Raw genomic sequence first — 16,253 nt, forward strand, 5'->3', positions numbered from 1 at the left:
TATTATGAAATATCTGATATTCCATTTCTAAAATATGTGCAAGTAAATGTATTTGATAGTTTAAACACTTTTATAATGACGGTGTTAGTTGATCTATACCGGGTGATGGGTGCCGCCATATTAGTTTGCCCTGAATCCGAGCTGTAGGATTTTCAACACATAAATTCATCCTCCCCTTCCAAAAGACATTAAATTAAGTCTCCTGTAAACTGGGAGAAGAGCAATCTGTATATGATATCAATAAAACATGTTGTCAGATTATAGTTGTAAGGATCATTATTGCTGCTTCTTTAGACATCAGCGCATATTTTACAGACTATAAATGTATGGTTTTGTTAGTACTTATGTGTATTTAAATGTCTAAAACCTAAAATAAGCATTATATGATTGAAAACACTGAATAGTTGTAATAATATGACAAACGCTCAGCACGTGCGATCTGGCTCCACGCCAGCCAAAGCGCGAAAGCAGATTTGAATTCAGCAGTTGATCACGTGACGGACTGAACGTTCTAATCACACCGGTGTGATCGTATGCTTCAGGGACCAACCAAGACTGATCACACCGGTGTGATCGTACGCGTCAAAGAGTGTAGATACAGGATGGACAGGCAGGATGCACACGTAGGGACACAGTACACCGGACAGAAAACCGTGAACAGAACACAACTTAAGTAGGTTGGCAAATGAAGATTAACTAGACACACCTGAACCAAAAGACATAATGAACGGGAGACAGAAACTAGGTCCCACAGAGCACATGGGGAAAGAAAACACAACAAACAGGTCAGGGGTATGGCAAAATTATTATTTGAATAAACTTTACTTTGATATTTTCAGTTTTCATTTATGGTTAAGATTTAGTTGTTTTGTTATGTGCTTTTATGTGTTTTTCTTTGTTTTATTTCTATTTGACTTCATCTTTATTAGCATTTCAACAAACTATTTCAGTCATAAAAAAATTATTAAAAAGTAATAAGTTATGAAAGGTTATTAACAAAAGTTATTAATAATAACAAAACTGCATCATTATTTCCATATATAAAACTAAATCTCTCAGCTGTGTACATTCTTATGTTTACATACATCCGTGTGTGTTTGACTTACTCTTGGCTTTCTCACTCTTGCGAGACGGTCTCCAGCGGATGCAGGAACGGTGTTCATCCAAATAGAAGAGTCGGACCAGACCTTTAGAACCGTTCTTCAGCTTCACCATCTGAGTCCCCGACTGCATCACACTCATGCATCGCTCAACTGCGAGTACAAAATAAACACACACTTACACATTGAGTGGGCTGACGCACACTTAAACAGCGAGTTGAAAATGCAAAATGGCATAAAAATGGATTCTGTCACTACAAATAAGTAACAGTTGATGGATGGAGGTTATAAATTGGCTGATAACAGCACTATAGATATTTTAAATAGTGTGACAATGGGTGCCATTTTAATTGTTACACATGTAGAGCAGTTATGGAGTACACTGAGTGGTGGGATATGACAAAATTAGATAACTGGCAGGGTTTGCACAAATACAACCAAGGCACAAAAAAAAGAAGAGCTTGAAGAAGGTTCAGGAAACCCTGCAGACAACACTGAAAGGCCTGTGAGAAGTCCAACAAAAGCCAAAATGATGCAACACAGCAGAGGCTGCCTGCAACCCAGCTTATCTTCTTGACTGAGTGAGATGGCAACTCCCTGTCCTAAAGGGCCACTGGGACAAATCTACTGACAGATCTGAAGGTCTCTAAATAAAATTTCTGCCTCAGCTGAGGCTGGCTTGCTGCAAAGACAAACACGAGAGGAGAACATGTGTATGTGTGTATGCAGCATGGTTGCTCCTCCTTCAAAATCACTTTGCACCATGTCACCAGTGTGGTTCAGTTCAGCTCCTCCATCAGAGGGCTAACGAGAAGGGTATACAAAGACTGAAAACTCTCCCTCCAAACCTGCTCCAACATTTGCAATACTCTCAAGTATTACTTTATGCTGTCAGTGTGATTTCAGGGTGAAGTCACCAAGGAGAATCGAAAATGTGACATCGAGCAGATAATAGTTTTGTATGTGAAGTGCATGTATGTTCTCCATCTGACACGATTGAAGAGGGATGGCCTGAGGGGGTGGTAGAAAGAACAAGCTCTTGGATGATATAAAGTGAGGGTGGAATGTGATATTGACAATGATTTATACAGGAGACAAATTAAATTGATACACTGTATCCAAACAAAGAGCAACTTAATTGTTCAGAAAATACAACATAAATCAAAAATATATATATACATGACCAATGCCTCCATGTAAAATGACTAGGGATCATTTTTATTAAACAAGGCAAATTAGTACGATACCGCAATTCCAAAACACCACAGATGGGAGGGGAAATTTCTGCAGGTGATTTACAGACAACACGCAAATTAAATAACACAGACGTATAATGACCTATAATCTACCAAGAGCAGCGCAAATTACCACCTGGTTAAAGACATGCTTTTTTGGAGGTGTTAAATGATTGCGCAAATACCAGTAAATGCATTTGAAAGGGAAACACATACAAATGCTTATTCAATAAGGTCAGGCGAAAAAAGATTTTTATTTAAATTAAAATAAAATTAAATTAGCCTTCTCAGCACTAATTCTTCACTGCGCATCTTTACTAAATCCTGACAGTACTATTTTAAAACCAAAAGACGGATTACGCTGGCGCAAGCTTTTAGTAAATCTGGCCCTATGTATTAATAATAGCTTTTTCCCTCACAAAAAAATAAAAATAAAATAAATGAAAATGAAAAAGAAAATTCTGTCATTATTTTTTCACAAAACTGATTTACTTTCTTTTGTGGAAAAGACAAGGACACTAATTGAATTGACCCTTCGCAAGAACCTGTCCTCCATAGTTACTATTGCTACGTCCGAGACAAGACAGAGCAGGTTACTTCTGGTATGAAACATGTAAGAAATTTTAAAAAAAAAAAAATACCGTTTTGTGGCTCTTTAATGTGTCGTGACAGATCACTGCAGCGCCTCAGTTCAAGCGGCACGTGAACCAATCATCTTTTCAAATTTACTTAAAATCCGGGTGAACTGGAAGTTGCTGCCGACTTTATTTCAGTGTCGTGATGTATTTTCAGCTGAAACGGAATATTGAATAGAGGACATGGTTTTATGTTTGCACTCCTCCTCTCTGTCTCTCACTCATAGCAATCTAATGGTTGGAGGGGTGTGTTTAAGGATATTCTGCCCAAGCCGTCAAACTGACGTCATCAGAAAAGGATTGCCATTCCAGAGCGGAAGTAAATGTTCATATTTTGATTAAAGATTACGAAGACAATTTTTTTTTTTTCAGCAGATTAACTTGCACGGATTGTTTACATCCAGACTAGCAATGTGCGCTAGTAAAGTAAATTTTGATTTCATGCGGACTTTAAAGCACAAAATAAACATGAATGAACATCAGAACATATTTTATTTCAACTGTGGAAAGACATCATTATTTTTCAAGTTTAAGTCCACAGAAGTTAATGTACTCTCCTGTCTGATTTGTTTTTCGGACAAAATGGTGGATTTGGATTTATGATTGGACAGATCGTCTGTCAGTTAAGCTCTTTGCTAAGAATCAAATTAAATGAAGAATAAAGTGGATGTTATATGTGCTAAGTGTTGTAGTTAGCTAAAATAAAAACGATTAATAATTGTTTTTGTTAATTGAAATAAGTCTGAAAATTTATAAACTAAAAATTACGGTATATATAAATATTAGATGAGAAGAAGGAAAATAATTTGAAGTTTGAATAATTTAAAAAATAAATTTAAAAATACAACAGCACATAGCAGAATGACTAAAACATGAACTGAAATAAAAATTAATATGTGTGAAAGATATATTGAAATATGAATCATTATCCACTGAAAACGTACATTTGATCAAAATCCAGAGTGTTGTGTTTTCAAACCGAATATATCAATATACACAATTGCGAATCTGGTGTGTGGTTTTTTTTTTTAGTCTTTATACTAACTAAAAACTTTCATAGTATGGAAAAGAAAGTTTAAATCTGAAAATTTAGTGAGTAAATTACAACCAAAAAGAAAAAATACGCAGCTCTGTTGAAAAGATTCACAAGAGCACTGTTACACAAAATCTTGAGTGTCTCTGTACATGCACAACTTCCTGATGCTCAGAAAATACCTTCTAAACATCAGAGATCATTTAACACCATATATTTGCATAATACCCCAGTACTTTGGTAACATTACAATCTATTTCAGTTCTTGTCGAACACGCTTGTAGACAGCAGTACTGGGAAGGATATAGATCAACTTGAGCAGGGTTTAACATAATTGACAGGACAACTGAAAAGGATTTGAAAACTAATCTAACTCTCAGAAAGCAATGTCAACAGGATGTAGATGCACACACATATTAACAGATGAAACACGCTTCTTTGCTATAGATGATTAGTAGAACATAAGGGACGCAGGCTCAGACGCTTTGTGCCAATTCACTGTCTGTGATGATGAAGTGGAATTAACAGTCCTGAAATTAATTGAGGGATAAAAAGGCTGAAAATAGAGTACAGTAGAGAGAGAATACACAAGATAAAAAAAAAACTCCTTATGCTCTAATTCACACAGGATAGGCTGCAGGTCACTTAGTAAAGATGCTTATGATGAATCCATGTTAGATTTGGGTCTCCGGGTAAAAACAATGATTCTGACCCAGATTATAGAGGTCAGACACTGAAAGATCATGTTGTTCATTGATCTAAATCTACAAAGAATCCAGAATTATCCCTCTCTACCTTCTATCCCTTCCACCGACTCATCTATTCACCCAAAACGAGAGCATAAGAGTGGCAGCACCTCTTCCTGTCCCAACCAAACCTCCGGCCCACTTTCACTATCAGCACTTCACAGATTGGGACGCAATCCACAATCCAATTAGATTTGACATGACCATGAAAGACAATGCTTTCTATTCCCCCTTTGAAACACCCTCTAACCCTTGTTCTTTTCCTTTCTCACCGTCTTCAAACACTGACATTCACTTTGCGCCCAGATTGAAGACTGAAAGAAAGAATCAGTCCATAACTTGAGGGTGATTTTGACCATCCGCACTGAAAAAAAGTGGTTCATCTAAATTAAGTCAAAAATATTATTTAACATCAATGAACAAACCAGTTTAAAAGCTTGGAGCTGGTATGCTTTTTGTTTTTGAAAGAAGCATTTAATTGATTAAAAATACTGTAAAACAGCGATGTTGTGGAATATCCATTGAATTTTTTTAGATCTTCTTTTTTTTTTTTTTCAATTTAATATATTTCCAGACTTCAGTGTCACATGTTCCTTCAGAAATAATTTTAATATGCTGATTTAGTACTTTTGAAAACAGTTGTGCTGCATAGTATTTTTGAGAAACCATGATTTTATTTTTTGTATTTTTTTTTTGTAATTTTGAAAACAGTTTGCCTGAACACACCTCTTTTTTGGACCAGCACACCCATGGTTTGCATTTGCACCCCATTGCGCCGGGTGTATGATAAGGCCCGTAAAGTGCAGAAAACCTTTTTATTTTACTGTCTCTCAGCATGTTTGTGGGGTGTCCTAACCTGCAATGATAAAGCAATAAGTTATACTGTATATCATGTTAATCTTACAAAAAAAAAAAAAAAAACAGGATTTAGAAAACAGGATTCAGAGATAGAAAAAGGAGAGAGATTATTAAGTGCACGCCCTCTTTAAACAAGCTCTTCCTGTTATGAAAGATTCAGGTCACTCTCCAAAGCATATTAAGATACTGTGACAGAATAACACGCTCTCTGGTCTTATTAAGTGCCTGGCCTAGTCTGGCTTCCTTTATTTTTTATTTTTTTATTCTTCGTCTTCTTTTTAGTCTAGATACTTTTAATCCACTCTTTTGCCTTTGTGGCATCTTGTCCAGATATTTGGATCTTATTTTCACACCAACAAGTCCTCTGTTGTTCCACAGTTTTAGAACTAGAAAGTGAAGTAAAAACAGAGAAACTTTTTGAGAAAAACTGTCAAACAGCATCCAGTAAAATCAGAATATATTCACAGATAATAAAATAAAACTCGATTTTCTGTCCAGAAAGTTTCTGCACACACAGAAAACTTTCCCAATACTTTTCTCTCCTTCTCTCTGTCTCTTATAAACTTACAGTGTTCATAAAGTCACTGTCAGTGAGCATTACTGTGAAAGAAAACTATTGATTTTCATTTTCATGAAAGCAGTGGCTCCACCTTTCCCCCGCAACATACTGTTTGTTCTTAAATAAACCCTCTCTCAGGTTCTCGCTCTCCCTCGGGGTCACACTGTATGTCTGCGCCTCCAGCTGGGTTTCAACATAAGTTTGCAGTACATGTTGCAATACAGACGTGAGCAGCAGCAAGCTACATTATAATCTCTGAGGGAATGGAAACACTAGTCATGTTCAGTGTTGGGCAATTACTCTGAAAATGTTATCAAATTACTGATTACTGATTTCTCCTTTTAAAAGTAATCACGTTACTGTTCTGATTACTTTATTTCAAAAGTAATTAGTAATTAGTTACATTACTAGTTACATTACTTTTTTCTCCATGAAATTTATGAAATCCCAGCATACACGCTCCCAATAAATATTTGTTATTAAAGCGTCAACATTCACAGTACACTGTTATTTTTGACTAAAGAAAGGGCTGCTGCATGCATGGTCTAGCTTGCCAGAATTCCAGCAAAGAGCGCTGTATTTATAATGTCTAAAAGACACCTCAGTTCATCATAATCTCACAAATCTTTGTTATAACACAATAAATAAATGCATAATTAATCTTTCATAATGTCTACAATTTGTGTGTTATAATGAGAGAATTCGTGAGCACGCAAATTTCAGCACTGCATTTCTCTATGATGCAAACACATTTCTAAATAGTTTATATTTTATATTAGTTCATGTTACCTTTGTGCTATAGATGAATAACAATTAATTTGTTTTAGATATTTTATGTTTAGATATTTCTATTTTGCGGGAGTCCCGTGAATCATTTTATTCTCCCACATCCCACATCCCACACACACACACACACACACACACACAAGTCGCTGTACTTGCATATCAAGTCTTGTCCCGCGCTGCACTCTGTTGAGTCAGGTATCGTGGGAGCAGGTCTCTAATCCACTGGCACTTGATTCACAATGCATGTGCTACATACTTTTTACAATCTCTAGATTATAAAACACTGCATTCTGTCAGCAATGTAACACGGCAGTAACATACAGAGACCTTGGCTTGTAATCAAATTACAGTAATGTGTTACTAAGTAATCCGTTACTGTCCAACACTGGCCGTGTTACAAAACCTAGTGAGCTGCTTACCTAGACAGGATGTTGAAGGGATTGTTCACCTAAAAACTGTTTACTTCATTTACATGTCGGTACAAACATGTATGGCTTGTTTTTTTGTTGTTGTTGTTGCCATCTTTTTTTCTGTTTTTGTTCATAAAATGAAGTCAATGAATGCAAACTCACTGAGGGGAAAAAAATATATACAAAACAGCAATGAGGAAAGAAGCATTTTGTTTCAATACTGAGAAATATACCTAAAATTGTTTAATCAAGTAAAATATTAATTATTCTAAGTATTATATGCTTATTAGTGTCACATTCTTAGCTTAGCAACATGTTAACATCAAACCTGTTTTAACCTTATAGTTAAAACAAACATTTCATATTTTAAACAAAAAATTTCATATCTTGAAATAAAAAACCCTAACCCTAAAATAAAATAAAATATTGCAGCTATAGTTTCATAGTACCATTTCTCATTTTGATTTAGTTTAACTTGATGACAAAAAAAAGACAACAAAATTATTAAATATTTAAAGGGATAGTTCATTTAAAAATGAAAATTCGGTCATCATTTACTCCACTTGTAACAAACCTGTATCAATTTCTTTCTTCTGCCGAACACAAATGATTGACAGTAGTCATTGACTTCCACAGTATTTTTTATTTTTTTTCATACTATAGAATTCAAAGGCTACCATGAACTGTTTGGTTATCTACGTTTTTCAAAATATCTTCTTTTGTGTTCAACAGTTGAAAAATATTCATACATGTTTGGAACAACTTGAGAGTGAGTAATGACAGAACTATCCCTTCAAGTACAATTAAAATGAACACATAAGATATACACATAAAAACTAGTTTAAAACATTAATAAAAACTATGAAGTTGTTACCTAAACAGAGCATCCCAAACCAGCTACTCTTTAAATTCAATCCCGGTTATGATGCTGTTTCAGGCTAATTCACACTGCACCAACAGACGCCAACCAATGGAGTCAATCACTAGATAAGGCTACATCATTTCGCAGACATTCCACAACCCAACAAAGGCTGACTGAATGAGCCCGTAATTCAAATTAATTCGTATGACCTCACTCGTACAAATTCATACAATTTTGCTAAATTGTACATATTTTATGAGTTGCACAATTCGTATGAATTTGTACGAATGACCTACACCAGACATGTCAAACTCAAGGCCCGCTTTCATGTCTATTATTAATGGCCCGCTGGTATATATTGCTCATACAAATCCCATAATGCACTACAATAGTTACCGTGCGGTCATGACCTCCAATCACCAAGCAACAGATCGCAGCACCAGCCCCTCCACCCTGCTGCACTGTTACCATAGCCTACTCATCAGTGTTCAGCAGATAAATGTTTCAGTGCTTAAAATATCCCCAAAAGAAATGGCCAAACTAAAAGTGGTTTATGAAAACAGGGGTTTTCAAAACCGGTGGGAGGCAGAGTATATGTTTGTTGACATTGGAAGCAAACCTGTATGCCATGTTTGCGGTGGTAATGTCTCCGTAATTAAAGAATATAACATAAGACGGCACTATAAATGACACGAGGACAAGTACAAAGATCTCAACATAGAGCAGAAGCTACAGAAGGTAAAAGAGCTTAAAAAGAGTCTAGTGTCACAGCAGACTATGTTTACAAAAGCAAAATCGTAAAGTGAAGCTGTCGTGAAAGCTAGTTATATAGTGGCAGAAGAGATCGCGATATCCGCCTGGCCATCTACCGAAGGAGAGTTTTTGAAGAGCTGAATGATTAAAGTGTGCGATGTCTGGTGTCCAGTCAAAAAACAAGCATTTTTAAATGTATGCCTAAGCAGCAACAATACCATTGCTGATCGGGTGTGTGAGCTTGCCACTGATTTAAAAGCACAGTTGATAGAAAAGAGAAAAAACTTCATTGCATACTTCCTTGCTGTGGATGAGAGCACTGACACAACTGACAATGCACAGCTGGCAGTCTTCATCCGTGGAGTGGACTCCAGTTTATGTGTTACAGAAGAATTTTTGGGTATAAGTCAATGTATGGCAGAACCAAAGGAAAATATATATTTGAAGAAGTATCTACATGTGTAAATGACATGAAAATGCCCTGGGACAAACTCACGGGACTGACGACTGACGGAGCACCCGCAATGTGCGGGGAAAAAAATGGACTAGTTGGAAAGATGCAGGAGAAGATGCAGAGGGAGAATTGCACATGTGAGCTGACAGTTTATCACTGCATTATCCACCAAGAAACCCAGTGTGGTAAAGCCCTTAAGATAGAACATGTAATGAGCACTGTGACACAGACAGTTAACTTTATAAGAGCCAGAGCCTTAAATCACCGCCTATTTTAGTCTTTTCTGGAGGAAATACATTCTGAACTTGGTGACGTACCTATCACATAGAAGTCAAGAAAAAGTGCTCAACAGATTTTTTGAGTTGTGCAAAGAAATCTGTCAGTTCATGGAAAGTAAAGGAAAAGACTCCATAGTTATCCGGGATGAAAAGTGGTTGAATGAGATAGCATTTCTGTGTGACATAACTAAGCATCTTACTGCACTAAACCTCCAGCTTCAGGGACGGAACCGTGTGATCACGGACTTATAGCTTTTCAAGCCAAGCTACGCCTGTGAGAGATTCAGATGCAGCAAGGAAATTCACTTTCCGTGTTGCCAAACAATCACAAACTAAGTCTACAATGCTGCATACCCAAATGTGCATTTTGTTGATAAACTGAGCACACTTCGCGCTGAGTTCACACAATGCTTTGCTGACTTTGAAGCTCAGAAATTTAATTTAGAATTGTTTAGTTATCCATTTGCAGCTGACGTGGAAAAAGCACCTGCATTCAGATTGAGCTGATAGAACTGCAGTGTAATAGCATACTCAAGGCAAAGTATGACATTGTGGGGCCCGCACAGTTCCCCAGCTTCATTCCCAAAATGATGCCTCAACTTCACTTACAAGCTGCTCGAATGCTCTGTATGTTTGGTAGCAGTATACCTGTGTGAGCAACTTTTTTCTTTGATGAAGATGAACAAAAACGCACACAGAATTCTTCTCACCGATGAACACCTCCACTCCACTCTCAGAGTTTCCATAGCTCAGAACCTGACCCCATTTCACCAGCTTGTTTATATCTGAAATGTTCTCATTTTCCGTGAATGTATTGTTTATGAAAAATTATTTGAACAAAATTATTATTTTTTTTATTTAATTTATTTTATAAAATTTATTATTTTATTATTTAATTTGTGTTATTGAGAAGATTTACAGGATTCTGGCTGTTCAAATTCAGAGTTCTGATTTAAACAAAAAGTCATTTTAGTCTGTCCAATAAATGTAAATCTGTTTGGCCCATGACTTACACTGTGTTTTAAATTTTGGCCCCTTCTGTGATTGAGTTTGTCACCCCTGACCTACACCTAATAGGGGTGTGACAATAAATCGATTCGTGGATCGATTCTGCGATTTTCCAAATGTGCATCGCAATTCTCCCTGGAATCGATTCTGAGCTTAGTTTTTAACAGCAGATGGTACCCTAGGCATTTAAATGCTCACGAAGAAAAGCACTTCTGCGTTCAGCGCAGTCATGTTAGTGGTTAAATGTACTTGCACCTCGGCTTTTATGCTTTTATGACGCAAGATTAATGTAAACAGCCCACTGTCAACACTCTTGTAATTTGCTTCAACCTTTTCGAACTTTAAGAATGAATATCTTAGGTTCAAGTGGTGTGTGTGTGTGTGTGTAAGGAACTGGAAGCAAGTAGAGTAAGGCTGTTTCTAAAGCACACAGTGCCATCTGCTGTTAAAAACTAAGCTCAGAATCGATTCCAGAGAGAATCGCGATGCATTCAAAAAATCGTAGAATCGATCCACGAATCGATTTATTGTCACACCCCTAACACCCTTACCCCGCCCCTAAACCTACCTGTCACTGGGGTATACACAAATCGTACAAAGTCATACTAGTAAAGTCTTACGAATTTGTACGAATTAGCCACCTCATAAAATATGTACGAATTGGTGGTGAGATAGCATTGGACTGAACATGTTCATTCAATGTAAAAAGCACAGACTAATGCCGACAGGGGAACACTGGTCCGACATAACCCAACGAATGTGTCTATTGCTGTTGAACAGCATTTGTGTGTGCAGTGTGAAGCTCCCTATCTAGGCAGCAGACACCAAAGACAACTAACCAGCTTGAGATTCCCTTTAAAACAAGAAGCTTTTTGTACTTTGCAGCAAATGTTAATGCAACATATAAACAAAGCATTTATCTTCTTTTGCTTTTTTGTTTAGCCTCCAACTCCTGGTGAGTGTTTTTTTGAAAAATGTTGACATTATGGATCAGAACATCTCTAGGCTGCTGTTCCCCTAGCAAGCAAAACTATACTTTGGATAAATAGTTCAACCCACTTTAAGTAACACTCACACATTTTTATCTCACAGATAAAGACATTTTGTGCTTCTAACAGGTTGCCATACAGACTTGTTTTGAAGGACCAGAGGACTGTGTGCTCTTGTTGCGGACTCATGGGATTCTGTGGACCCAAACAATTGTGATTGGAATTTTAAAAAATATGGAAACAACACAACCAAGGGTACATCAACTTCCACAAGGACACTCGACAGAGGATACGTGCTCTCCACCTGACTTAGTATGAAGGGTGTGAAGGAATGCCCAGGAGGGTCAAAGGTCACGGACAAGCACATGTTCCCACTCTTTTTTAGTGCTCCTGTAGCTCAAGTGGTAGAGCATTGCGTTACCAAGCGCAAGGTTGGGGGTTCGATTCCCCGGGAACACATGATAGATAACAATTGATAGCCTGAATGCACTGTAAGTCGCTTTGGATAAAAGCGTCTGCTAAATGCATAAATTTAATTTTTAATTTTAATTTTTTTATTGCATTTAAGGGTCATCAATTAGATCTCTAAATTAAGAAATCCATTTTAATGAGTGGTCAGAACTAATAAACAGTTAATGAGGGTCTCTCTCCCTCACTCATTCATCTCATTCCTGCATCTCTCTGTCTTATAGTCTCTTGTCCTCCTCTTTGGACTCTTATTATTGTTATTATCATGAGTCTCTCCAGCTCATTTGAAACAAATTAGTCTCATGTTGAGTAAACCTTCACGGCCAATTACTGCGCTCTGCACAGTGGGGATCTTGAGGGAAGGAAACGTGTTCATTAGGCTGCAGAGAGAGGTGAGAGAAGGAAAGAAGGAAAGGAAGGAAAGAAAAAACACTTGAGAGAAGGATTGACAAGAGCCCCTCATTTCCAGGATGCCAGCCTCGCCTGCCACTTCAAGACATGATAATAAAGAGTTAAAGAGATGATTTAACTGTACTCTGGGGCAGAACTTTGAATTAAATTAATGAATTTATTAAAAAGAAAAGTGAATAGTAAACAGAATAATTTATTGCCTGTACATATATTTTATTATACAGATTTTTAAATAAATTCCAGCATGTCACACCACAGTGAAGTAATATTTTAGATTAAGGAAGAGTTTTCCCTCAATAAACTCCTAATGTACTAATATTTAATATTTAACTTATTAATAGTTAGTGAGATAGTTGTTAAGTTTAGGAATGGGGTAGGATGCAGAATATGGTCATGCAGAAAAAGGCATTAATATGTGCTTAATAAGTACTAATAAACAGCCAATATGCTAGTAATATGCATGCTAATTAGAAACTAGTTAATAGTGAGAACTGATCCTTCAAATAAAGTGTTACGAAGTAAATTTTTATATCTTGGTATAGATATTATTTTTCATATTAAATTATAGTATTGCATTGCTAGAATTATTATAATATCCAAAGTTTTATTTATATTTAAATAATATTTAACATATTATTAATATCATAATATATTTATTTACTAGTTATACTTAATTTTTCATTTTACAACATGGAATCATGTTGGGGGGTGAGTTCAGAATTAATAAAAATATGCTAAAAATCAATCAAGACAAATTACCATTACAAAAGTAAGAACAGATATATCTCTAGCTCAATTATTCATGCACCATTTCTTGATGCAGTCCACCTGGTTGTTTATCAAAGCTATTGGCTGGGAACATACTTATAGTCCTATATTTGTTCTGTGGGACAGATGGATTTAGGCAGGACTGTAGCTTAGCAGAGCATCACAAAGCAGCCAGAGAGGAAAACAGAAGCTTAATTCAGAGGCCAGCTGAGAAAAATGGAAAAGCACAGCAAAATTTAATTTACAAGACTGTAGTGTCACTATTTTTATCTGCTTTTGACCTAGGAAAGTTAAAGATGACAGGAGGGAGAAGAGATTGAAAGCGTAAATAAGACAGAGAGTGTGTGTCCTTATAGGTATTGGAGGCATACGAGAAGTAAATGTGTTCACCAGATCGGTGGTTGAAGATGAGAGAGCAGATCAAAGCAGCCTGGTGAGAAGTACAGGGAGATATCAAACACTGAATAATTGGGTCGTAGAGGCTCAGGCTCTGTGAAGCCTAAATCACAAAGCACTGTGTGTTCAGAACCATCAGAGCAGGAACACAAAACAGAGGATGGAATGGATTTTGCAGTGAGTTATGTGGTCAGGGGCTTGAGCAAGGTTTTATGTAATTGATATGTGGTTATGTTTTTGATGTTTTTTTAAATTTTTTTTATATATTGTTTGTGTATTACAGGGCTGTCAACAGATTCAATAATTCAATTTGTTTAAAATTTGTATAATTATTCTTAATGATATTGCATTTCAGTATTAGTATTATTATTATCATTGTTGTCGTTATCATTAGTTCAAGTTCTTTAAATAGAACTTGGAACTTTTATTATTTTATTAAGAATAGTTGTTTTTTTTGTGTTTTTTTATTTTTTTTTTAGAGATGTGCTGTGTTTTATGTGTGTTTTATATTTTTAAATAAATAAATATGCATACTTGCTTAGCATATGTACAGTACAAAGATGTTTTTGATGCTGAAGTATGATAGTCGTCTCATTAATGCTTCTTCAAAAATACAGTATTTTATGCTTGTTCAGCTACCATGATAGTTATATTTCACCATACAAAGAGTGTAAATGACTGACTTTTATTATAGGTCCCTTCTGTGTTGATAAATAGATAAATTACAAAATAAACAGTTATAATATCAACATATTTAATGAATCATATGCATCAATGCATTAACTTTTGCGCTCCACATCACACTGGCTGAACTGCTGAACTGTACTGAGGAGCAGCTGGGTAAGGTCAAGAAATTTGCTAAATTATGATTTTCTAAATTATGTTACATATTGTACATTAAAGACTTTTTTTTAGTTTTCTTTCTTTCTTTTTTTAAGGGAATTTAAAGTAAGTAAAATATGTTTTAATTTTGTGTACGTCTCATTTAAAGGGATAGTTCACCCAAAAATGAAAATTCTGTCATTAATTACTCACCTTCAAGTCAACTCAAAACTATACTGATTTCCTTGCTTCGTTTCTGTGCCTTGATCGTGGTAATATCCTTGCATGTCTATGGAGCTCTCAGATTCCATCAAAAATATCTTAACTTGCACTCCGAAGATGAACAAAGGTCTTACGGGTTTGGAACGACATGAGGGTGAGTAAATAATGACAGAATTTTCATTTTTAGGTGAACTAACCCTTTAACACCCCAAAACTGTAGCATATAAGCATTACATCAGCCATCAGTCAAGCAGCTGTCTAGATACCAGCATCAGTATCAGCTACTGAAAAACTCATAACAGTCAACCTCTAATCATAAGCACTGTTATCTTGATCACCACCAAGATCATGAGAGATCAGGTTAGATTATAACCAAAGCAACCACATATCGCCCCCTGCTCTTTCCACAAGAAGAGGATAAAAGACTCCCTCCAGAAGGCAGATCTGAGCCACTGCCAAGTCTGCGAGATGGTTTAGCAGCACTGTCATAGCGTTCACAGTGCCTCAGAGCGCTGTGAGGAAGAGGATCTGGATGGGGAACATGTCACACACACACACACACACACCAATAAAGCAGATTAAACTGTGTATGTGCACAGTCTGTGATATAAATCCACAACAATATATCTGTGCAAGCTCTGTGCTCTCATTGTTCAGTCAAATATCTGATAATAGACTTGCTCCATTCTTACCAACACTTCAATTTCATCTCATCTCATGCATCAAAATCTGATTCATTTTACACGTGCTTAATTAACTCAACCTCAAACAGGACAGACGGGAACAAGCACTCATGCAGGAACAAATGCAGCATTTAAAGAGGATGTCAAGGAAATACTTTGGTGTTTCTAAAAATCTGTGCACCTTTTCATAGCACAGACCTTTCTTGAGCTTAAAATAGCCGAAACGCTGGTTTGTATTTACATTTGTAGGAGAACGCTGCATTTCAAGCCATCTGTTCCATAAAACAGACGCTTTCACACCAAACATACCAACCTGTTTTCTGCACACACCATTCTCACACCCTCTCTTGGGCTCTGGATCCCTGAGTAGATGTCTTCCACTATTTCTGAGAGGTGATAATAGGCAGAGCATCATTTTTGCTCTTTTTCAGTTGACTCTCATTTCTGATGCAATGCACCGGTAAAAATACAAGCTCACAAATGTCAGTCTAATGAACATACGAGCTAATTTTAGGACTCAGAGCAGGGAGTAGGAGGTTAGTGCTTTCAGCCCAACTGACAGCTGGAAAGCCATAAAACAATAAAGAGCAATAAGAGAAATTGATTTTGAGATCTGCTGCTGCATCATGTATCTCTGGCTGAGCAGTACACACATAAACACAAATACAGATAATGCTGATAATAAGCTGATTATTATATGTAATGATATATATGTATATTATTATATGTAGTATATTATTATTATTATTAAAAATCCAGAAACAAATCAAAAATCAC

General features: G+C 36.3%; 1 protein-coding gene across 6 annotated transcripts in view; it reads right to left on the bottom strand.

The window, feature by feature from the left end:
* Nucleotides 1–16,253, bottom strand: part of LOC109109131 (phospholipase C, eta 1) — an 86,488-nt gene that overhangs the window by 46,751 nt on the left and 23,484 nt on the right. For all 6 annotated transcript variants that reach the window (XR_006157043.1, XR_006157045.1, XR_006157044.1 and 3 more), the window contains one exon: nt 1,107–1,253. Coding sequence is in view for 3 of the 6 variants with exons in the window: in XM_042743802.1 (XP_042599736.1) it covers nt 1,107–1,253 (147 nt within the window). In the remaining 3 variants the exon portion in view is untranslated. The remainder of the gene's footprint in view (nt 1–1,106; nt 1,254–16,253) is intronic.

This window comes from Cyprinus carpio, chromosome B18 (assembly GCF_018340385.1).
Source record: "Cyprinus carpio isolate SPL01 chromosome B18, ASM1834038v1, whole genome shotgun sequence".
In the NCBI taxonomy this organism is placed as follows: Eukaryota; Metazoa; Chordata; class Actinopteri; order Cypriniformes; family Cyprinidae; genus Cyprinus; species Cyprinus carpio.